General features: G+C 40.6%; 1 protein-coding gene across 1 annotated transcript; it reads right to left on the bottom strand.

Annotated features, from left to right (window-relative positions):
- Window positions 1-2,069: 2,069 nt before the first annotated feature.
- On the bottom strand, window positions 2,070-16,900 carry LOC147896940 (NAC domain-containing protein 105-like). Its single transcript, XM_087381180.1, has 4 exons — window positions 16,704-16,900; window positions 12,732-12,926; window positions 3,813-4,090; window positions 2,070-2,720 (listed from the first exon to the last, which is right to left on the bottom strand). Exons 2-4 carry the CDS (start codon window positions 12,901-12,903, stop codon window positions 2,070-2,072), a joined length of 1,101 nt encoding a protein of 366 aa, XP_087237306.1. The 5' UTR covers window positions 12,904-12,926; window positions 16,704-16,900.
- Window positions 16,901-22,818: the final 5,918 nt, after the last annotated feature.

Genomic DNA, 22,818 nt, shown 5'->3' with positions numbered 1-22,818 from the left:
TTGGGTGGGGGGAGCACTTGGACATGGGATGGGGGGACACAAACACAGCACGCATGCACAAGCACGTAAAGCAACACACACGCATGCAATCTTTGCACTTCTATCCACACGCACACACTCACCCTCACTCAGAATAGTGCGTGTAGGTTCCGACCACCTCTGCGCCACCCCCACCTCCATCATTCCCTCCTGCCTTCTCCTTCCCATGATCCATCCTCTTTTTTTGCCTTCCCTGCAGCTACCCTTTCTGCTCTCATGCACATTCTCAAATCTCCTACGTACACCACTCTCCCTGCCTCCCGCCGCTCCGCGAGGACGGAATTATGTCGAGGCCTCGACCCTCGTTGGGAGGGATATCTATCGTAGAAGGCATAGAGCTTTCCTTCGTACTAGGGCAAAGGAGAACAAGTCTGGAGTTGTAGAGAGCTCAAGAGGGAGAGATCACAGAGAGACAGACGAGAGAGAGAACCGTCGAGTTCAGAACGAGACGGGGGCGACGGGGGGGGGGGGGGGAGAGAGAGAGAGATCGAAACGGTTGCTGGCCGGACCTATCGGGTTCAGCGTCGTCCAATGTTATACACAGATACTGTGCAGTAAGAATTATTGTATCACTGGAACTCGCATCTCCTTTAAGGTCGTGTAACGTTCCGCCGTCCATGCCGATCCCTGCTTTAATCGGAGAATCTAGGGATAAGAGCTCTCACCTGTTTCAGTTCGATCAGTTTGCTGTGCGTGGTAAGATAGGTTGCAGCAAATTCACTGTACTCCCGGCTTTATTTTGGGCGTTTGTTAGCAGATCCAGGAGCTGTGCACTAGACGGCTCATACGACCGAGCATACGCTCCACCATCAACGTAGGGTTCTAGACTGGGTAACGATGAACACGTGGCTTGATGAGTTTCTACACAGGGGAGCTAGTCAGCTTAGAAAATGGTTTCTTCGGACGTAGGCGCAGCGCCTGCCGTCTCTGCGTAGAAAAGACACCGTAGTTAGACGAGTACGCAATTTTTCGGGTATTTATCGCACTTCAGGAAAGCCCCACGTATCCGGACTGGGCGATGACCATGGTCCGTGTGTGAGACAGAGCGCTTGAGCTTGCGCGGGTCGACTTATATACGTGATGCCAAAACAAGGGAGAATTGTTGATAGTTCATCTCATCTCTATTTTGGCATAGCGTTACCACACCGTTATCGTCCAGAATTACACCATAGACGTTCGCACCAGTTCCAGAGATAACGAATCATTTATGCACGAACCTGTTCCACTATCCCAGTCAGGCCCCTAATTTTGAAATGCTCTGACAGTAGGACTCATGACTGTGGTAGCTCGGACTATTTTAAAGGTTTGCCGCTAATCTTAAAGGGACTGAAGCGAACAGTAAATATTTTCTTTACTCGAAGAGAAGCACAATCGGCGGATATGGTCTAAGTGATTATAAGGAATCTGTTACGTATCTTGAAAATGAGCAATTGTCGCAGTATTCTTGGCTATTCCCAGGCAAAAATTTGTCAGCATAAATCTAAAGAAAAACTCCTTGTACGAAGTTCTACCTACAGTTAAAATCATTTGCGCTCGCTTTCATGTGCAGGGATGCAGTGGCTCAAGTTGTTTCTCCAACTCAGATTGTTAAACGACTTTTCAATGATTCGTTCGAAACCCGTTATTTTATTTGAGATGGTGATGTCGCTTACAAACCATTTGTGTACACCCTGATCGATTAAAGACGGAAAATATATACTTAATATCATTGCCATACAAGTGATAGTACAATGTAATGAGAAAATTTGACTTTCAAACAAGTCAAGAAAAAGTACATTTATGTAGAAAATTTCAGACTATTGTATAGACGTAACGCTAGGCCAAATCAAAATCCTTTACAATACAGATAAAGGGTGGTATGACTATTTCTGTAGTCCAAGTCCTGCAAGGACTATCACTTGTCATGGGCACAGTTTGCTAAATCCTGGTGACTTTTAGTAGAGCAGCTAGCTTTATTTTATGTTTATGGTTCTGTTTGATAGCAGCAATCGCAGTAAGATTACCCTTGGATATTTAAAAACTTCACTGTTTCAATTAGTGTACTGGAGAAGTCCCGTTGGCATATCTTTCTTGGCGAAGCTCCAAAGATCAACGTTGCTGTCTGGATTATATTCTTGATTTGGCTGCTTGCTCTGAGAAAGAAGCATGGCCACATTACTCAAAGGATCATCCTCACCTGATGAAAATCTCAACTCCGTAGGTGTATCTTCCTGGCTCAGTTGTGAGGCAACAAGTCTATCTAGAACCCTCCAATCTGTGATTTGCTGCTCAACATTCTTAGAATTTGATCTTGTATCTTGTACACTGGGTTGTAACAACACCCCTCCAAAAGGGGCACTGCCAATTCCAATGTGTTGAAAGTCAGATCTAGGCCTGTTGATGTTGCAAGTTAATAGTTCCTTTAAGTTTGTTGGGGAAGCAAAACTTGTGATTTTTGGACTTTCTAGCTGGGGGAGCTGTATAAACTGGTCATGGGAGAGATGGTACTCAAGGTCAAATTCTTGCTTGCAAGAAAAGGGATGGCTGTATGCCATTTCGCCACAAGGACTAATATTTGGAGACTGGAAGCCTGAGAGCAAGCCCATCTGATCCTCAAGGCAGCAGGCTGAGTCTTGTTCATGTCCCTTCTTCATGTTAAGGCAACGTTTTCGAAATACTCGGCAAACAACCCATCCTTCCTCCTGAAAGTATTCACAGGTGCATTCAACAAGTCTTGATCAGTGTACAATATAAGAAATCGTAAGAGATGCCTAAACATACCAGCTGAAACCAATCAGGCAAACTTTATTAACCAATATAAACAGAATCTGAGTTTAGTTATAGACAATTTTATTCCAACGGGAGAAGATAAATGATGATGTTCATAAATCTTAAAACATATTAGGTGACTGCAGTATTGGAGACAAGTTGTTGCTATAAACTAAAGAAAGTGGTAACGAAATACATCATCAATACCATTGGAGCTAGCGAACCACACGATAACAAAAGCTGGCAGATTTTTATTTCCTAGCGATGCCTAAAAAAGAAAGCTGTTCTTGAGTGACTGCTTGGGACAACAAATTCGTGCAGGTATCTCTCACATTGTCAATACCATGGGAGCTACCGAACTAAATAAAAAAATGTTTAAAAATGTTCCCCACACAAAAAAAGCTATTCTGGAATGACAGATTGACACAACAAATTCGTGTAGGTGTCTGTCACTGAACAAGCTCTCAACCAACCAAGCAAGCAAAAGATAACTGGACAATTTTCGTCCAAATTGACTAGATATGACTTTACATGATCTTAAAGTGTGATTTCAACAATCTAATTGATATTTCACAGTATGTTGAAGCCATCTTTTGGATGGTAGCACAAAATAGAGACATGTTTGTATTTGTTGTATGCTGTGGGCTAGCTGAATATGTAGCTTAAAGTTTCAAAAGAAACATTCATGCAGAGACATGGTTAAGGTTTTTTGCTAGCAATAGTGTTCTTCTCTTGCCTTTGTTAATCAGGGAATCATAGTTTTTCTCTAGCTTCCTGCAATCAGTGATTTGTAGAGATTCATGGAGATTGCTTTAAAGATAAAACCAAACAATCCAAGGAAAGAGTGCAGCTCTTTCTCCCTAATTAACCCATTGATGGGACCTAGAAAATAATCTAACTAACGCCTGAAATTATGGTTATAGAGGTATCTAGAGACAAGATTTTCGTTCCTTTCCATTATAGTACGTTGCCTATACATGAATTGTATTAGATAAAGCAAAGCAGAAATTCATTTGTGGCCTTACACTTGTTTGGAGACAACCATTCTCGCAGGTTTCAAGTCGATATTCATGCATGATCCAGTCGCTTTTTTGGCCATTAGGTGCCCTGCCTTTATAATAGACAAGTGTCTTCCTCATCCCAATCAACTTCAGCTTAGAATAAATGGCCTTGTCTCGCCCTGTAGCCTTCCAAAATCCAGCAGCTGTTGCTCTGTTTGTACGGTTTCCTGTAGGATACTTCTTGTCCTTGTGGCTGAAAAAATACCACTCACTTTGCTCCGTTGAACCAATTTTGCATCTCTCTGTCTCGTATTGACATAACTTATGAGTGTTTAAATCATCACCAGAACCAGAGCTGTTGACAGTTTCCAGACCCATCCACAGCCCCTCTTCTCCCCACCTCAAACCCTTCCCCAGCCTTTTCTGTTTCTCTCTCTCTCTCTCTCTCTCTCTCTCTCTCTCTCTCTCTCTCTTTCTCTCTCCATTTCCACATCACAATCCACAAGGTCATATAACATTTCTCAAGGCCACACATATGATGCCATAAAAATTTATAAGATATTTTATACTGAGTAAAGCATCCTTAGTTGTGAATGCTATAAAATTTCTCTTAGAACTTGAATCTGCCATGATAATTTATGCTGGGAATCATGTTGCATTGAAACACCAACTGAAATAGGATATAATAATGCTAAAGATGTCACATGCTGTGGCAGTAACCTCCATGGGATGAATTTGTGTACAACACTCGTTTCAGAATTGGATATTGGACTTTCATTCTTTTTCAGAGCTGACATGATGTTTCCATGGTGTTATCTTGTGTTATGATACTATCTATATATCGTTTGGTCCCAAAATCTATCTTCCTAATGCAAAACAAATACATAAATTTGTATGTGAAATTGGACCATGAGAGAGTTCCTTTTTCCAACCTTGGTTGGAATCAAAGATACTTGTTGTTCCAAGGTTGGAGTCGAAGATACCCGTTGTTCGATATTGCTGGATGGGTGTATAGCTACTTGATGAATGTGAAATGAGTGTGAAATTGAACCATGAGAGAATTCCTTTTGCCAACCTTGGTTGGAGTCGAAGATACTCATTGTTCAATATTTCTGGATGGGAGTATAGCTACATAAATTAGCTCATCAAGCTACAGACTCCGCTATATAAGCCATAGCGTAGGTCACTGAAGAATCCAGGTGGTACGAATATTCGTCTTTGGCTAGAGATCAGGCATACGTCATAGAAAAGCTGAATTCTAGAGCTTCTTTCAGGTTATTGGACTTTTCAAATGTCCTGTATACCATCCCCCCTCCCCCCCCCCCCCCCTTCCCTTCTCTCTCTCTCTCTCTCTCTCTCTCTCTCTCTCTCTCTCTCTCTCTCTCTCTCAGCTGAACAAAGACTTCAAGGAATCCAAAGAATCTGAAATTTTAAAAAAGACAAGGAATCCATGAAAATAGTAAAGAAAGAAAAGGAAGAAAGGATGCCAAATAATCCAAATTTTCAAAATAGAGCAGGAACACATGAAAAAGGAACAATTACAGGAATTTTTTGCAATGTACCTGCATCATTATGGAAGAAATTGCGTTCAAAAAGTTTAAAGCTAGAAAGGTGACGTGGAAGGATATGAAAAGATTTGTAAGAACTCTATGACAAGGAGCTATGACAAGGAGGTGAAAGGAGTAAACAAGCAACTCAAAAGCAATCAGTTTCTCGTAGACAAGAAGATTTGTAAGAGGGCTATGACAAGGAGATGAAAGAAGGAAACAAGCAATCAGTTTCCCGTGTAGACACTGGGTACTTATCTCGAAAAGAGAAGGTGGCTAAATGTACTTCTTCATTATAAAGGATGTGTGATAAAAGTTTTAAACGTGTGGTTATGGTAAACAGACAGGCTTATGACACCCTAAGTTTAGGATCTGAAATTATTAAATGTGGAGAAAAAAACTTTTGACCACAACAATCACAAACATGCTCAATGGGATAATGAAAGAAGTATTCCCCCACTATTGGTAACATAACAATTTAATTCCAAGATACAAGTCTAGAGGTGATATAAAAAGGGCAAGGAACTAGAACGTTCATGGTAAGCAGTTTGATGGCCCAGCTATTGGAACAGTGCTTGAAAGCTCAAGTGCAAGACTTGGGTTCAGGCCATAGAACTCATCAATATATTGAACTTAGTTTCCATGAAGTCAGCCATGGATGAAGCTCAAGCAAAAGAAAGCTCTTTTTTGTTGCTTTGTGGATATACGGAAAGCATTTGACAACGTGCCAATCCAGGGTGCATTCAAGATAAGGGGCTTTAGGAACCCCTTATACCCCCTATGTCTGTATATTATCTGTAGCTCCACAAAAAATAAACCCCATTCTGTTGAACTCATGTGCTATCTTACATATTGCTTAGTGAAGTCCCCTGAGTGTGCCAAGACAAAAGCTATACAATAGAATAGGCATTTTTTGAATGTCCATAAGAATATAAAACCACAAACCTTAGGATCATACAAAAATTCTTTAACTAAGATGACAAGATGCATGGTAGATGGCTCATAACATGAGAAAAAAGGCACATTTAAACTGTCAAGATCAAGGTAAAACAAGGCTGTGCATTTTATCCAGTCTTATTTTGAATATTCATAGATGACCTTGAAAATTAGACGAGGACACAGGAGGAAAAGGTATCCGAACATCTGGATATGTCATTGTTCTACTACTGAATAAGGAGAAGAGGAGAAGGTTACTTTCAGAGGATAAGTATAATCTTAGTAGATTCTTCAAGGTCTCGATGAAAGGGGTAAACCTAGACAAGGCCAAGTACTGATCATGTACGAATAAAAAAGAATGACAGAAATTGGTTTTTTTGAGTAAAAGTAAAGGGCTCCAATAATGGAATCTGTTTTTTTTTTTTAAAGACGGGGCCTAGACCACACTAATAACAAATTCTATACATAAAAGGTAATATTAAATCCCTTACAGTAAGTTACATACGTCAAGTTCCAGCTTCCTTTCTTCTCATAAAATTTTAAATTTTCTATCTCATTGTTTTAAAATGCCCTTATGAATGTAATTTTTATCATGGCATACAATTTAAAATCAAAGAAATAAGGAAAATAATTCAATGTTTTAAAATGCCCTTATGTATGTAATTTTTTACTCTCTGATTACACTGCAATGACATCATAGCATACAATTTGAAATCAAACTTTGTAAGAAACAAGGAAAAGAATGCATTCGAGACATTGTGAGTAGCAGTTATTAGGCTATCCTTTGCAAAGGTTGCTGCCCAGAGCCAATTCCTGGCAATATTAAAAACCTCTTTATGCATTATGGATATCCTATCTCATTTGCTATCCTTAACTACCATTGTAACCTCAAAGAAAACCAAAACAAAACTAGTAACCTCAAAATCATTACTGAGATTTCAAGGTGGAATCTTCGATTTAATCTTGAGATTCTGTGTCAATTCTCATATCCTCATACATGTCAAATAAGCAACACCTTAATGGTGGAATCCATAATAGCGCTATTTGTGTTCTAGTGTATGCTTTCAAGTCCTCTTCAATTCCTGCATTGGCAAAGAAACTACAATTCTACAGAATTGATCAAGATCCACAAGCATTATAAAATCCAAAATGATCGGATCTATCTGGTGTCATCATCATCATTGACATCCAAATTTATGGTCTTGCAGTCAATCCAGACTATTTGGAAATGGTTTGTGCACAGATTATTTTCAGCCCGGTCAACCCTCATTTCCTGTTATCTGGAGTGGAGCTTTAAGAGATGCCATTTCTCACCGGGTCCACTGCTGGTCAGATATTGGTCTGGAAGTCTAATGAGTCCTGAACTGGATCTTCTATGTGCCAGAGATGAGGCATTAACTTGTCTCTCTTAATCATATTCTACACACTCAGATGAAATCATGTCGAGTTTCTTCTCCTCAGGATCATCGTGGAATGTTGTTAAATTCAGCACCACTCCCTGGTGGCATATGGTTCGCATGATGCAGTAAAATATTGGCAACTTGAGGACAGACAATAGAGAAACCATATCAAACACCGCTTGCCAATACACTTTGATAGATACTCACAGGCAGCATGCTATCATCGGAAAGTTCTTCCAGGGTGTGGAATTGTAGAGTGTCTCCCGAGTTTAACTTACTATCATGGGGATCCACTATTAATGGTCCGCTCACCTGTTAAGCTCCTAGTATTGTTACAATTTATGAATTTTGGGGCTGATAATGATCATGCTTTTCTGAACCGACACGCCTTGCAATTGGACACTGGATTACCCATAAGATGATCGAAATCCATTACTATGCTTAGTTGGAACTTCTATGCTCAAGGTGAGATGGAATTTGGGATTCTTTTCTATCAGACCATATTTTATGTTTCTGGCAGTAGAAGATCCTCATACTCATGGCCTGGGTTCTTACCACAGACCTTTTGTATTATTGTTGCTTGGCTACTTTCTACCTTACTCGCCCTCATTTTAGACCTTGTAGAGATCCATGCCACGACCATAGTTTCTATGTATTTTCACATTTTCAGCTTTAAATCATAGCAAGACTGGTAAGATGTGAAAGACAAATCTATCACACACCCATGTGATGAATTGAGCAGTAATCTCTCTCTGTCATGAGTGCGCGTGCGTGTTCTTGCACTTGAGGTACAAGCACATGTTAGAAGTTTCCGGTGGGCTGTGGGATTATATGTCTTTGACACAAAATCGAGATGTCTCTGCAAGATCCCACATAAGGTCCATACTGGACATCCCCATAAGGAGGCACCTTGGTCTTATTCACCCCGAAAATGTAGAAGAGAAGCAAGATATGAGGCTCATTATGTGTAAGGGAGTCCTCATGGGAGATATGGAGGCAGGTGTGTCATCAAGGTAAAGATTGACTGGACAATTCTGAGGACACGAGTGGCTTCACTTTTTATTGTAACCCGAAGCACCTGTTTGAAACAACCTCGTCCGTGGAAGATTTGTTCAGAAAAACCTCTGAGCTAGCTGTCCTATTGCGAGCCTATTGCTTTAGCAATAAGTCCATCCCTGCACTCCCAGAATGGAGGCATAACAGCACAATCACAAAAGCGACTGGCTTCCTTGCCCCTCACATTAAACTCACATTCCAGTAGCGAACTTGGAAAACTACATCCGTGAAGCATTGTAATGCTGACGCACATTGACATCTCATCTGAGTTTTGAACTATTAACATTTTCCAAGGATTTTTCTTGCCACATCTGCCTTCCTTCTAGGCTGCAAAGTGCTAGTAGACGGCATAGGTGCTTCAATTTTGCTTTTATTCGCATGGGTGAAGGGATTATCCAGACACAACAGAGAAAGACTAGTGTAATGGAAAGAGCTTTTTCCCTTTCATTAAAGGAAAATGAGCAGCCTTTTCCAGGGGAAACGCTATTAGTCGTGATCTATCTGTCACTGCTAAACCCTGAACTTAAATACTGCAAAGAATGTCGCCATGCGTCACAGTCATTTTTTCTGTATTGCTTCGGATGGCAATTATTCTATCGGGGGCTTAGATGCTCGGAAGAAATCTTAAAATGCTCATTGATGTTATGTGATGGCCTCATTGCAAATCACCAAGAATTATATTAGTCTCCAAAGGCGAGAGTTTTCTGGACATGGTAATACGGTCATTCAGGGTTGAAAATTTACTGATAAAGGAAGCTCTGCACTGTCGGAACCTGGTGTCACCTCCCCTTTCTCAAACATCTACATTGGATCTTGCTACTTCTGTCATACACCTCACGTCCTAGCAGCCCTACTGGATCCACACCTGCGCACCTACTCATCGTCCAGAAGGGCTCTCTCTCAAACCTGAGTTTTTTATTGCTGGCACTTTTCATATGCAAACATCTCTGCATGAGCCCTGGAACTTCCTCTTTGACTGAACCTCAATTCATTCACCCAGTTGATTCCTTATATTTTGGCTCACCAATCCCCTCGATTCATTCGTTTCCTATCACCGAGAGAGATGATGTAGCAATATAAAAGGGTATGGTAGAAACAAAGGGCAACCATGCTAAAGGCCTAATGGGAGAGACTTAAGGGAGACTCCTATCGAGGACTCATCTTCAACCCGTTGCCCTATCAATTCAAAGGTGCAAGGAGGTGCAAGGACTGATCTGGGTGACACATGTCCTATGGAGTCTTCTTCATCTAGGATGACTCATGGACAATGAATTATGGATTACAAGGTTCTTGACTTCTTCGAATGGTAGAGGATTGGCAATGTGGAATGGCTAGAAAAGAGATGTGTTATTCATCCTACACTCACTAAGGAGTACACCACACTGTCTAGGTTCTTGCTCTAGCACGGCCACCCTTTGTGAGAGATACAATAGAATCTAGCAAAGTGGATTTGGCCATTCCTATTTGGGAAGTCAGAGAGGACAATGCACGCACCCATCTTTGCTTGCACTAGTTAGCACACATTCTATAGCTGGTGGCCCTCCCCTTGGAGCTTATTGCGAGAGCGAAGTCGTAGGTGCTGCACGAGGTCCTTACGAAGACAAGGTACATGTCATTGTTGCATGGTATGAGACTTTGAGACAATGGCGTATTGTTTATGGATCTAACCTACATCCCAAAGGATTTGGTAGTGCTCTCTTATATTATCATGAGGATACGTGTGATAGGGCAACCTAGTTGATAGAGGCATGGCATGCCTTTTCAATAAAGATGATCTTAGTGAATGGAGAACCTTATAAGCTAATATATTCAAGATTCAGTGCCTTTGTTTTGGTTAGCACTTGGAGTTCTCACTAGAGGATAATGTTTGAAAGACAATGGCCAGCATCACTACTTAGAGCAACTTAATGACGTGAGGACAAACACAATAGATATATCCAACTACCAACCCTTTTAATATTTGTTTTGATATCATGGGGATATCATCTACATGACATCTGTACTCCTTATGCCCCATATGGGCACCAAGTGCAAACGGTTCAAAGAAGAATGTTGAGAGATGAGCTACATGCCTGCCTTTTTACATTTTCATAGATTCACGGATCCATTCATTTTATAGTCCACTCTATCAATCATTAGCAACTACTTTCAAGGTTCCCCAAGAAATGAATTAGGGGACCTCCTGAAGCAAGCTATAAGACAACTAGGTTTTACTCTCAAGACCTATATCTCTCTATTCTTTTCAACTATTAATTGAAAGTAATTTTGTTTTCAAGTGTTAAGAAAAGGTACATTTTTCTTAAAAGTTCTTCCAAGGCTCCCTAGACAATGGGTTGGATGGCCCTGTGAAGTAGGCTATATGACACCTAGATTTTGCACTCAATACTTGACTCTCTCAATTGCACTCTTTAAATGCAAATAGAAACACTAACACAAACACATTGAAGCTATCCTCTATTGTCTAAGATATTCACTCCACCTAATCATGTAAGCACACATAAATTTTAGCACAACATTTTGTAGGTGAGTACTGAGTGGACCACATTCATTGAAAGACTAGAATTGCTCATAATTTGTGAAGTCATTTTTTCAACATCAAAACCTCATCATTATTGGTTATCGATTCTCATGATTAAGCCGAGTTCTCATTCATAACTTATTTCTTTAATATTTGATTGTATTGGTATTTAAATTCTTTAAATACAGATTCAATCCCATTTTTATTTACTATTGCTAGTTCTTATCAAAATTATTAACTTTTCATATTCTCAGTCTATGGTTTGATAACTAGATATAAAACGTATGTTTGCTCCTACATTTTCAAAAAGTGGTTCACTAAAACACATCAAATTTTTTCCACTATAATAATTCTTTCAAAGTAATTCCTTGATAAATTTACTTGACTCAAGCCTTAAAGAATTGGCCTCCTTGCCTCCCAGATCATGTGACCCTTAAATAAAGTTTGAGCTCAATACCCATGTAGGCCTATATAGGAGCCACCTCTTCAAAGTAGCCCTTCTATTTCATTGGTCAACCAATACGAGATCCCACTTGGGAGTTCCTATAAGAGGACTTTTCCATACATATACATAGATACTATTTCCTAAGTATGTTATTGCAATTGACTCTCGCTTTGCAATATTTGACCTTCTTCATGCCTTGACCCTCTCACCTTATCAATTTCAAATGGACTTTATTATAAAGTTTGACCTCATAAAAATGCTCTAACGTATAAGGAACGCTTTCTCTTCACATTCCTCAAGATAGCACTTCTTTTTCATCAGCTAATCGATACTAAAGTCTCATTGTCCATATCCACTATCTACTTATTGTCTTTGTACACATGAAAAAGATAACCTTGTCTGCTTGTTGTAGTTCCACATCTATTACTAAAAGCAAGGCAAATCCACAGAGTCGACCCTTATTCCAACTCAGTAATTATTGATGGTATTTGCCTGTGAATCAACAAAGGGTATAGAGGGCCTCCTACACCTTCAGAAGTGGTTGTTGATTCTCTCTCTCTCTCTCTCTCTCTCTCTCTCTCTCTCTCTCTCTCTCTCTCTCTCTCTCACACACACATATGTGAGCATGGGTCCATTGACTTAGATTATTATTTTGCAAATGGTTGTGCAAAAATACAATCGGAGGGTTTTGATTATGAAAGATGAAACATAAAGAGAGAGGGAATGCTAAGAAATAACAAATGTCACATAATCACCAAGAGATTTAAAGATTGCTAAAATAACTCTAACAAGAAGGGAAGCTCTATGCTTTAAAATGTAAGGTTATAGAGATCTTAGGAGGAAACAATGGAAGCTTCATGCATCTAAGAGAAGAAAAGTATATTTTAATGGCGTTACTTTTAAAATGTTGTATACGTTCTATTTTTTTTCCATTTTGTACATAATAAAAGCGGGCATGTTTAATTTTATTTTATTTTAATGCTGTATACGTTGCATTAGTGTTTTCAAAATGGCAACGAAGGAAAGCAATTTCTGACTTACCTTGCAGGTCCCATGGTTCTATTTTGTACAAATCAATTTCACGAATGACATCAAGATCTATTCTCATAGAATCCACCTTCTTCTTCAAATAGTATCCAACAAGCTCCTCATCAGTCGGATGAAATCTAAACCCTGGAGGAACACGCGGTTGTGTATTCATGGACACCGACATCTTCGTGTTATATAGTTAGGAATCTGGAAGGTTTATAAATATCATGTCAGCAACCTCCCCCTCTCTCTCTCTCTCTCTCTCTCTCTCTCTCTCTCCACACCTACTCACATCACACAGAATCACACCTACTCACATTACACAGAATCGGAGGCCTTGGTCGGAATTCACTCCGTTGTCACCAACACTCACTGCATATTAATGAGGCTTCTGGATCACCTTCCAAGTTTGACCCTTGCTCTGGAAGTTTAGTGGTTCTAGTCATGGCAATTTAGACCTATCAATCGTTTCTGTCTACAGTACGGAGAAGCACAATCTCTTCTTTGATATACCTCATAAATACTCTATCCAATCCTAGCTTCCACGTTGTGTCGATAAACATGAGGGTGATGGATCGAATGTCATGTTTCAAGAGATATAGGAGCTGAAGTCTTCCCCATTTGCTCTACGTGAAGAATGATGGTTTGTATACGCAATAGAGTTATCACCAAGTTTTGCACCGAGTTTTGGTGAGTCTTTAGTGTGGAAATCAAATTTAAAGAAAGTGTCAGGTGGAGCTTTAGAGACCACATTATTAAAATTCCTATTGACTGCTCCGGACGAACTCCAACAATGCTGAAGTTTTTAAAAGAAAGCTTGGCTTTCAAGCCGAAACCTATTTTGTCACAACTTTCGGGAAGTAAATATAATGTATAATTGTATATCCATTTAGACTTCAGACTACTATCTTGAAACTTTAAATACCAGAAGATCCCTAGCATAAGCAAATGTACTCATGTGTATCACCTACTGGATCAGAACGAGATCATGTAGCCCAGCTTGGACAGAAATGCAGGATTTTCATCTCATAGAAGGAAATTCTACCTAATCCAGTTTGCACAAAAAATTTCAAGGATGTCTTCATACTGTATTCCATGCATGAATACCTAGGAAGATAATCTATGCCAGAGACCTGATCCATCATTTTAAGAAAATGTAGATAAGTTCAAAAGATAAGATGAATCTTTATCCACCATTGCTTCGCTAAAACCATTCACTTTGCAACAATATCATAAATCATCAAGTTGAAGATAATAAATAAACTAATTAAGAGAATCAAATTCCCATTCTTTAAAGTGAAATCAAAATCTTGAAGGGCATTGAAATATATGGTACTCTGGACATGAGTGCAGAAGTTTTCACATGCAATATGGGACCTATGGAGTCTCTGTCTGGTGGTACAAATTATGGAAAGATTATAAATTATGGAGGTACAATGAAGAAGCTAGTAAGACGACAAATTTGAAGTCTATAGCAGCAGAAAAGGATGGATCAGACTAGATTTTGCAGCACTGTAACTCATCTATGAACATTCAATGATGTAATTAATAAGGCAGGAATATGAATGCACAAGATAGTCATTCTATAACTTAGTCTCTTGCTTCTTCCACATGGGATTTCAAAGGAGTTTTATGATAGAATAGCTTTCTAGATAAGAGGGGGCTCCTTCATAGGAGACTTAGGGGTAGGATTACTTTTTAAAGGATTGGAGATGCTCCTGGCACTCCATTTAACGTCAAAGATGCATTTTCTTCCTGTTGGTCCAATAGTTCTTTCAGGTCACTAGTGGATCTCTCTCTCTCTCTCTCTCTCTCTCTCTCTCTCGCTCTCTCTCTCTCTCTGCGCTTGTGCATATAAATGTACATACACCTATAAAAAATGTGTGCGTGCGTGCGAACGCGCACACACACACACACACACAATGTAAACATATACATACATATATGTATATCAATATAGAGATATCTAGATACATACATATTACGAACGGTGACAGTCTGAACTACTATTTCCCAACAACAATGGCTTCTTTTTGTATATTAACAAAATCATGTGTTCTGAATTTTATACTAGGGAACTGTTATCTTGGTGCTTGACAGTCTTTGTTCTAAATTCAAAATTGATTTCGTCGTTGTGCTACTATAATTCAGTCTCAATCAATGCATTCGTTGATTAGAAAGCTGAGCATATTGTTAATGAACATAACAAAGGTGTCAGCTGTAACTGGTATGCTGCTTATGCTGCAGACGCCAATAATGCTTATTGTTCGGATTTCCATAGTTGTTAACATATATGTACACAGTAGGAGCAACGTCTATAACTGTTCCAGATGGGAAGGCTATTGAGAGGTGTCAATGAGGTAACGTTGCTATATCTTACGATTCACTACCAAAAAAAGGCAGCAAAGAAAAGCAAATTATATTTGACATACAAGAGTCACTGGAATTCTGTAATATGACTATGGCGAATTGATAAAGCAGCAAGATAGCATGTTTTGGAAACCTAGTCATATAAGAGTGTCAACAATTATATTACAACAAGCATACCTTCTTGGGGTTAAAAGAATACTGATAGTCTGGGGTATTATACAGCTCAGCAGAACATCAAAGTCTTATGAGGAACTCTGGAACTACCACGTACATCTTTAATCTGAACGACAACCAGGACATACAAAAAGAACAGACAAATGTAAAAGACTTACCTCGCCCACATTGACAATACACGTATCTCTTGTATGTAGGGCTTCCTTTCCTGGGAGTTCATGACCACTAGTGCTACTAATATAGCACCGAAGGTGCTCACATGTGTACGTAAGCGCGTTCCCAGATTTTGTTCAAACAAAAACGATCAAGTATTGTAATTTTAATATTTATAACTTCTGGGATCTGAGCCTAGCACCAATGTAGCAAATGAGTTCCTTTGAAAACCTGATGCGCGGTTCTCAAGGTTGCGGATCTTTCAGACAATCTACTTTCCTAGGCCTAGTTTGTTACGGTTCTGAATTTATTCTGACATTAGTGAGTTAACCCCAAAGAATTCTACCGGCAACGTGCATGCACATTGAGCAGAACATACGTGTGGACCTTGTTCGGAACTGACAAATGCCCATAGGCATAGCTTTCAAGCGTCTGAAAACGCATTCTCTACTTTCGAGAGTCTATCTCACACGCTTAGCTGGGTAGATGAGAGACGTGCATTGGTCTTCTCTATCGGGAACTCATGCTAGTTTATATATTTGGTTAGGCACGAGCCTAACTAAATACGTGACTAATTGTGAACTTCATCACTGCGTTTGCACATCTAAGTGCTTTTTCTTTGTTAAAAATGATTGAAAATTTTTTATCTTACTGACGTATGACTCCAGTTTTTGTTTTCAGCTCGCTGTTGGACAAAGTGCTAAGAAAAAGAGAGATAGCAAGCACATTGAGCCTGACTTCTTCCATATTTGCCGAAATGGAAGAGTACGATGTGTACCTGTACCAATTTACAAGTTGTGTTTCCACTAGGCCTGCGAAAATTAGAAAAAGAGTAGAAGAGAAGGGCATTTGCATGAATGGCATGCTTGTCCATAGGTGACATCGCAGGCCCAGACAATGTTGGGATCACCATGCAATGTACGCTCGTGTAAGAGAAAACTTAGACACACTCAAATATACAAAAGCAGATTTTGGGTTTCTCTTTTTTCATGAGAGAGAGAGAGAGAGAGAGAGAGAGAGAGAGAGAGAGAGAAGTTTGCAGGAAGAAGGACAACAGGTCATCAGCATCTTATTTTTTCTGAAACAAAAAGGAATTGAGAACACGTAGGTTCGTATTTTTGTCTGCATTTTGTGTTACTTTGCTGTTCGATATTGAGCTGCAGTCCAATAAGCACAGACCCGTCGAATAAACTTTGTTTCCCAAAGATGAATCCACATTTTCACAAATCAGGACCTGTGTTGTGGTAGTTTCAAAGAGAGCACTGTCCAGAAGGAAAATGTTTATACCTTTTTCCTGACGATCAGCAGCTCGCGGGCTATTGCAATGGCTTTCGATCTGTACGTGGGTTTTCGCTTATAAGTGCAAAACTCTTATAAATCTTTTAGAGGATGGTATAGGAATTGGATGTGCGGGATCTAACTCTCAAATTCAACTGCTTACAGAAGATCTTAGTAGTGGTTCAGCCAGCAACCCATTGGAGGTTGAACGGCTGAACAAGGAGAGGCTTTAAAAAGCAGCTTCGACGCTCCTGATCAATTTAAAGGCAGCGACGATAGACGCTTAGGTCAAAACGTGGAGGCACTGATGTAAAGCCCGGAGGCGCAGCTGCCAGGCGTCGGGGGATGAAGAGCTTAGGACAAGGATTAGATAAGAAGGGAAAGAAGGTGTGAGCGTAATGCAGAAAGGCTATGAGGTGTAATTTTTACGGAGTCTCGTAATGGGCGATTGAGGAGTGATAACCTAGGGGGAAGCGGCGGAAGGAAGGAAAGGAAGGGAAGGGGAAGAAGGAAGGGAAAGGAGAGCGAGCGAGCTAGCTGAAGGGTGGAACAGGCGCAGTGATGGCAGGGATGATGGGTGGAGGGGCGGGGGAGGGGTATAAGCTGGAAGCTACTGGGTGGTGGATATGGAAGGAAAGGTGGAAAGAAAAGTGGAGGGAAGGGGGGGGGATCAGAAGGCTGCAAGGAGGCTGGGTGGTGAGGAAGATGATGGGGTGGAGACGTGAAGTAGCTTAGTGGCAGGACTGTATCTGTAGCTTTGCGGAGATGGCCAGGTAATAGAAAAACGAGAACGCGAGACAGAGAGAGAGAGAGAGACTGAGAGACTACTGAAAGAGACTACTGAGAGAGCCTATGGGGTTCACGTTCTGTCTTGTTTATATTAGCGGTTTTATTAACCCCTCATGCACGTTCCCAAAACCATCTTCCAGCCCAAAACCAGCTTCGCAAAACCAGCCACTCACCAATAATGCCAGCGCATTATACCTTTGCCCGCGGTCCCCGCTCAGCCACGTGGGTCCGAGGTTGGGCGTGCGCCTCAGACAGATGATGTGGCGCCGCGTTAGGGTTGTGTGGGTGGCACAAAGCTGAGAAACTGACTGACTGCGCGCATGCCCATTATCCACACATGTCCCCCGCGCGTGAACGTCGTCTCTGCTTTTCAAGCTCCCGTGCCAAAAAGGTCACATTTAGAACGCGAAAACAAATCCCCTTTCTCGCCTCACGCCGGCAGCCTTTTTGCCTAAAAGGTGAAAAGTACTCTCTCTCTCTCTCACTCTCTCTCTCTCTCTCTCTCTCTCTCTCACACACTCCACAAAAACACACACACTTTTTTGGTGAAACACACTCTCCTCTCTCTCTCTCTCTCTCTCTCTCTCTCTCTCTCTCACACACACACACACACCCACCCCCCTAATATCTACCTGTGTATGCCCATCCTCTGTGTCTCAAACATTTACCAAGTCAAGACACACATTTATGCTCCATTTATGGTGTTCACACAACCCTCAAAGTGTGGAACTGTAAGAAAACAAGTACACCAAGTCGGACCAAAGTAAAGTTGTACAACTCAAACCTTCAGTTTGAAACAATTGTCTACCTACACCAAAACACAATTTCCTTTTTGCCTTTTAAAGCTTGCAAATACTTGTGGAGGACCACTCAAAGAGCTCTATAGCCAACTAAAAAACTAGAGGCAACTTCAAGCTACATTGATTTAGGCTCCAGGGAGCCACACTTTGTTTCCTAGTCACAAGTCTCAACTTGCATGAGGTCGAAGCATATGCATGGCTCGAAATTTTTCTAGTAGAGCACCAAAATAACAAGATGTCCCTATGGGATACGTTTGGCACTACACTTGCATGTGTACATTCACACACATGCACGTGCATAGGTGTGTGTGCGTGTATGCGTGCATGCATGACACACACACACATTATGTTGCTCATCCATAGTATTTGTGTAGGGGTTCTTGTGTGCATGTGTGGAGGATGATACACATGAGGAAATGTGTATGGGTTCGACTACTTTTGATGAAACCTTTTTAAGGTAGTTGAATTCTCTTGAAGAGTAATGCATGAGGCAATGAAAACAAGGTTGTTCATCCAAAGTGAATCATTTGTGTGTAGATAGGGATACACATGTATGTATAGTATGGGCAAGTATAATTATTGTATGCAACTAGACTGCTCCATGAAATATGAGTTGCCTACTGAGTTTGGTGGTTTAACATAATGGATCATGTATTATGGACTTTGTGATAATAGGTATTGTCCTAGGCTCCATCCGCCTTTACGATTCATAGATGGTGTAATACACTGGGTTGCACTATGTATCGAACAAACTAGTGAATACTTGAGATAATTGATATTGTAGATTGTGTTTCAAGGCTTTTACACTTTGAGAGGTCTCGTACTTTGCTCAATAAATGCTCTCTCTCTCTCTCTCTCTCTCTCTCTCTCTCTCTCTCTCTTTCTCTCTCACCTTTGAATAATGGTAGCTCCACTTTAGCAAACCCTCTGTCTCTCTCTCAAACCTTTGAATAATGGTAGCTCCACTTTAGCAAATGACCATGATAAGCTAAAGTAGTGATACTATTAGTGATATCATAAAAATTATTGTCTTTAAATTGATAGGGTTTGGTGGGACAAGGAGATCTTTGATTTTTTAGACAATCATAGTTTCAATTCATACCATAGTGCGAACTCATAGGCTTATGACCCCTCATGAACTTTCTTTAAGCTTGAATATTACAAAGCAAAATTTATTTTGTCGATAGAAAAGCATAATCAAAAAGCCTTGTTCACTTTGATGTATGGACGAGGATCGATAACGATATTCATGGAAGGAGCTTGATTATGTAGGTAGGAAGGTGCTAGTCTTGTATAGATTTTGACACATACAACCTCTCCATGCTCCATTTTTTAGGGAGGATGAAAAGAGGGGGCAAAAGAAGGAAAGAAGGTCCATGTTGATCATGGAAAAAGATAATGTCAATGGCAAATGAAGTGGGCTTGAAACACCGATTCAGGAAAAGGTACTCTGATGGCAAGTGAAGTGGGCATGGAACATGGATTCACATGGGGGAGGGGGAGGGCTAGAGTTTGCAGCAGTAGGAAGGTAGATGCATCGGTCGTGAAATACCAGGGTTGGGAGGATGGTCATGATGAAAAAGGGCATGTTTGGTGTTTTATGCGTTTTTGTCTTTTTTTTTAATTTAATAAAAAAATAAAGTAATCCTCGATTTTTTTTTCGAAAAATCCTGCTAGTTTTCAGCTGCAGGGCTGAAAGCTGCCGCGCACCGTGCGGACGTGGCAGGGTGCGGGGTCAAGCCAATCATCGTGACCACTGAAAGGCGACTGGTGCGACCGGCTGTCGCAGGTAGACGTAGCCTGCCGGTGGGTAAGAAGTTGCCACGGAGGACAGCGGCGGGCAGCAAGCGGTCGGGTGGTCGGGGAGGGGCCCGTATCTGACCTCAGCGCAAGTGCTTGAGTGGCCGGCGCCGCCCAGGAACTATGATTAAACCCCAACGTGAACCAGACGGGCGGTTGCCATGGGTGACGGCAACCCCTCCGGTTGACGGCTGGCGGACGGCCGCTTTCTGGGTCGGGCCCTTCTTCACGGCAATTTGTCCATTTATCATTGCATAAAAACCAGTCGCCGGGAAACGTACGCTAACTCCAGTGCAGTCGGGAAACAGAACTGAGAAAAGGCCACATTTGCCCCAGCTCCCAAGCTCATTCCCATGCCCATTCCTGCCCATACCCAGCTTGGTTTGAATTTGTGGTGCTTGCTATTCACAGTGCACACAAGACTTAAAAGGACAAGGATGGGCAGCCCACATACTTATGGTGATATGTAAGGCAGTCCTAGAGACCAACCACTCATATAAGTAGATATCCTTGGATATCATGGTCGAAGATGCATGATAGTCACAAGGGCCATAATGCTTTCAAGTGGGCTGTTTTAGCTGAGTCCTCTGAGAGAAAAAAATGGATTTCAACAATTGGGGGAGTACATAACAAGGGTAAGGTGCACATCAAGAATGTCATAGGTTCGAGCCCTTGGAGAAACTGGAAAGGGCCCCTTGTTTTCGGCAATTTCTAGCTAGCAACTTGTGGACCATTGATGATCTTTTCTCGCTGTGTTGCCAGAAGCTCATGCGAGCAACCGGTTGAAGCTTTAGCTGCCCAATGAACTCAAAGGCCTTGGAATTTTTAAGTACATTTCCCCCATGATGTACTATGTACATGTCACATGTATATAAATGGGATCAAATGACAGGGATTGCTATGTTTTTATGCTCATAATCAAGGTTCGCCAACTCAAAGGGTTTCAAATCCCCACCTTAGAAGGATTAGATAAGTGTGTAAGTGCACAGAAATAACGACAAGAGAATAAAAAGCTCTTAGCCACTTTAATACTTGCATAATTTTCAATGAGGTATCAATAACTAGTATCATATACTCGTTCCCTTCACAAGGATACTTGATTAACGACTACATCCATCACCCATGTGAGCAAAAAAAGTAGGGCTTAGGGCAACTTACATGGTGTCCCTATCGTTAAAGACATCCTACTTCAAAAGTTGATTGTATTAGACATGAGATTTGAAAAGGACTAAGGCCTTATTACCCCATTTAGAACTCCTCTCCACTTGCTCACATTAGTCTATCTAAGGATACCAAACCATTGTTTACCTTATCTCAAACCTGGTTGAAGAAGGAACGAATGCATGCAATAGTGTAAACTCCTTCCGAATCTTTGTAACTTACCTAAGAGATGAGATTAAACTCCACCTTTTGAGAGGGAAGATTTTGTACCCTTTTATTGATTACAAGTTTCTAGCCCATTCGATACATATACATGCAAGGAATCAATAATTAAAGGAGATGATGATGTATGCCCAACTATTGCTTGATTGGTCTTGAAAGGAAAGCCATGTAGCTTGATGACGTCTTGGACCTACATACTCCTTTCTAGTAGATAATGGCACATCCATCTTTAATATAACATAGTAAAATAACAAGGGTTTTTGCTAGCCCCTTTGTGTCATCTCTAGAAAGGTCCACATAGAGAAGTTCTTATTTAATAGTTCTAAAAAGTGTACTACCTTAACTTCTACTAACATTTTCTAGAGAAGAAGCCATCACATTCATACATTACACCCATCTATTTATGTTTGTACACGAAGCCATTATCTTTTTGTACCCCATGCCTTCATTCTTCCAAGATCTTCCCATTATTATCATCTCTCGTTATGTTGCATCCCTTATGTGGGGATCATATGCCACTAGTTCTTATTGTCCCTTTCCAATGAATTTCCTACGTCATCAAAGTGATGTTTGAGAGCCCCACACCACTAGCACTTCTAAAAGGCCCTTATTTTGCCCTCTTGATGGCACACACGTCATTTTCAAATACTTCCTTCGAAGTACCTTAGTTCGATCACACACATGTTGCTTGCAAAAGTCTCTTTAAGTAATGTAAAACAATTCCTTTCACTCACTTGACACCCCTCTCAAGTTTACATAGGTGTACTTTCACCCACAATTGTCAATAACAAATGTGGTGGGAGCTAGTGACAGTCAAATGGCCTTATCACTTTCATTGCAAGACAATGATGCCATTCTACTAGATGGACATGGCACCGAAAGACTTGTTTGCTCTTGCAAATAATTGGCATGCTAAATCACTTCTATCATATGTGTGGTATGAATGTGACATTGATTCATTATTATTATTATTATTTAGAACGTAGGAGATGTTCGTATGACACCAATCACAACATATAGGTATAGGGAAAAAGCCTATCCCCCTTGTCACGATAAGTGGTTTGAAAATATCATGAATCGCTTTGAGAATGTTGATTTCTAGGGAGTCTAGATTTCTATCGTGTTCTACGAAGGCATAATATAACAATTTTCTAATAACAATAATGGGAAATCAAAGAAAGAAATAGATAGACAATTTACTTAAATGATAAAATATGCTTTATAATGTTCAGTATTGGAACAAAAATAGGCAAGAGGATCATTCCACAACATACAACTTTATAGAGTAAACATCAAAGGGAAATTGCACCAAATGCATTCACACACAAAAGCTACTAAAAATAATATCACAC

The sequence above is a fragment of the Dipteris shenzhenensis genome, chromosome 11, assembly GCF_047967505.1.
Source record: "Dipteris shenzhenensis isolate YYH24624 ecotype China chromosome 11, Dip_SZ_1.0, whole genome shotgun sequence".
NCBI lineage: Eukaryota > Viridiplantae > Streptophyta > Polypodiopsida > Gleicheniales > Dipteridaceae > Dipteris > Dipteris shenzhenensis.
The sequence above is the reverse complement of the archived record's forward strand: the minus strand, read 5'-3'. Positions and strand labels throughout refer to the sequence as shown.

What these genes read in the sequence shown, in the direction of transcription:
- LOC147896940 (XM_087381180.1), bottom strand. Translation starts at nt 12,903, where the DNA reads ATGTCGGTGTCCATGAATACACAACCGCGTGTTCCTCCAGGGTTTAGA. An exon ending in AGAACCATGGGACCTGCAAG is followed by an intron (nt 4,091 to 12,731) that starts GTAAGTCAGAAA and finishes AATACGAGACAG; the next exon opens with AGAGATGCAAAATTGGTTCA. An exon ending in ATGGTTGTCTCCAAACAAGT is followed by an intron (nt 2,721 to 3,812) that starts GTAAGGCCACAA and finishes GAATACTTTCAG; the next exon opens with GAGGAAGGATGGGTTGTTTG.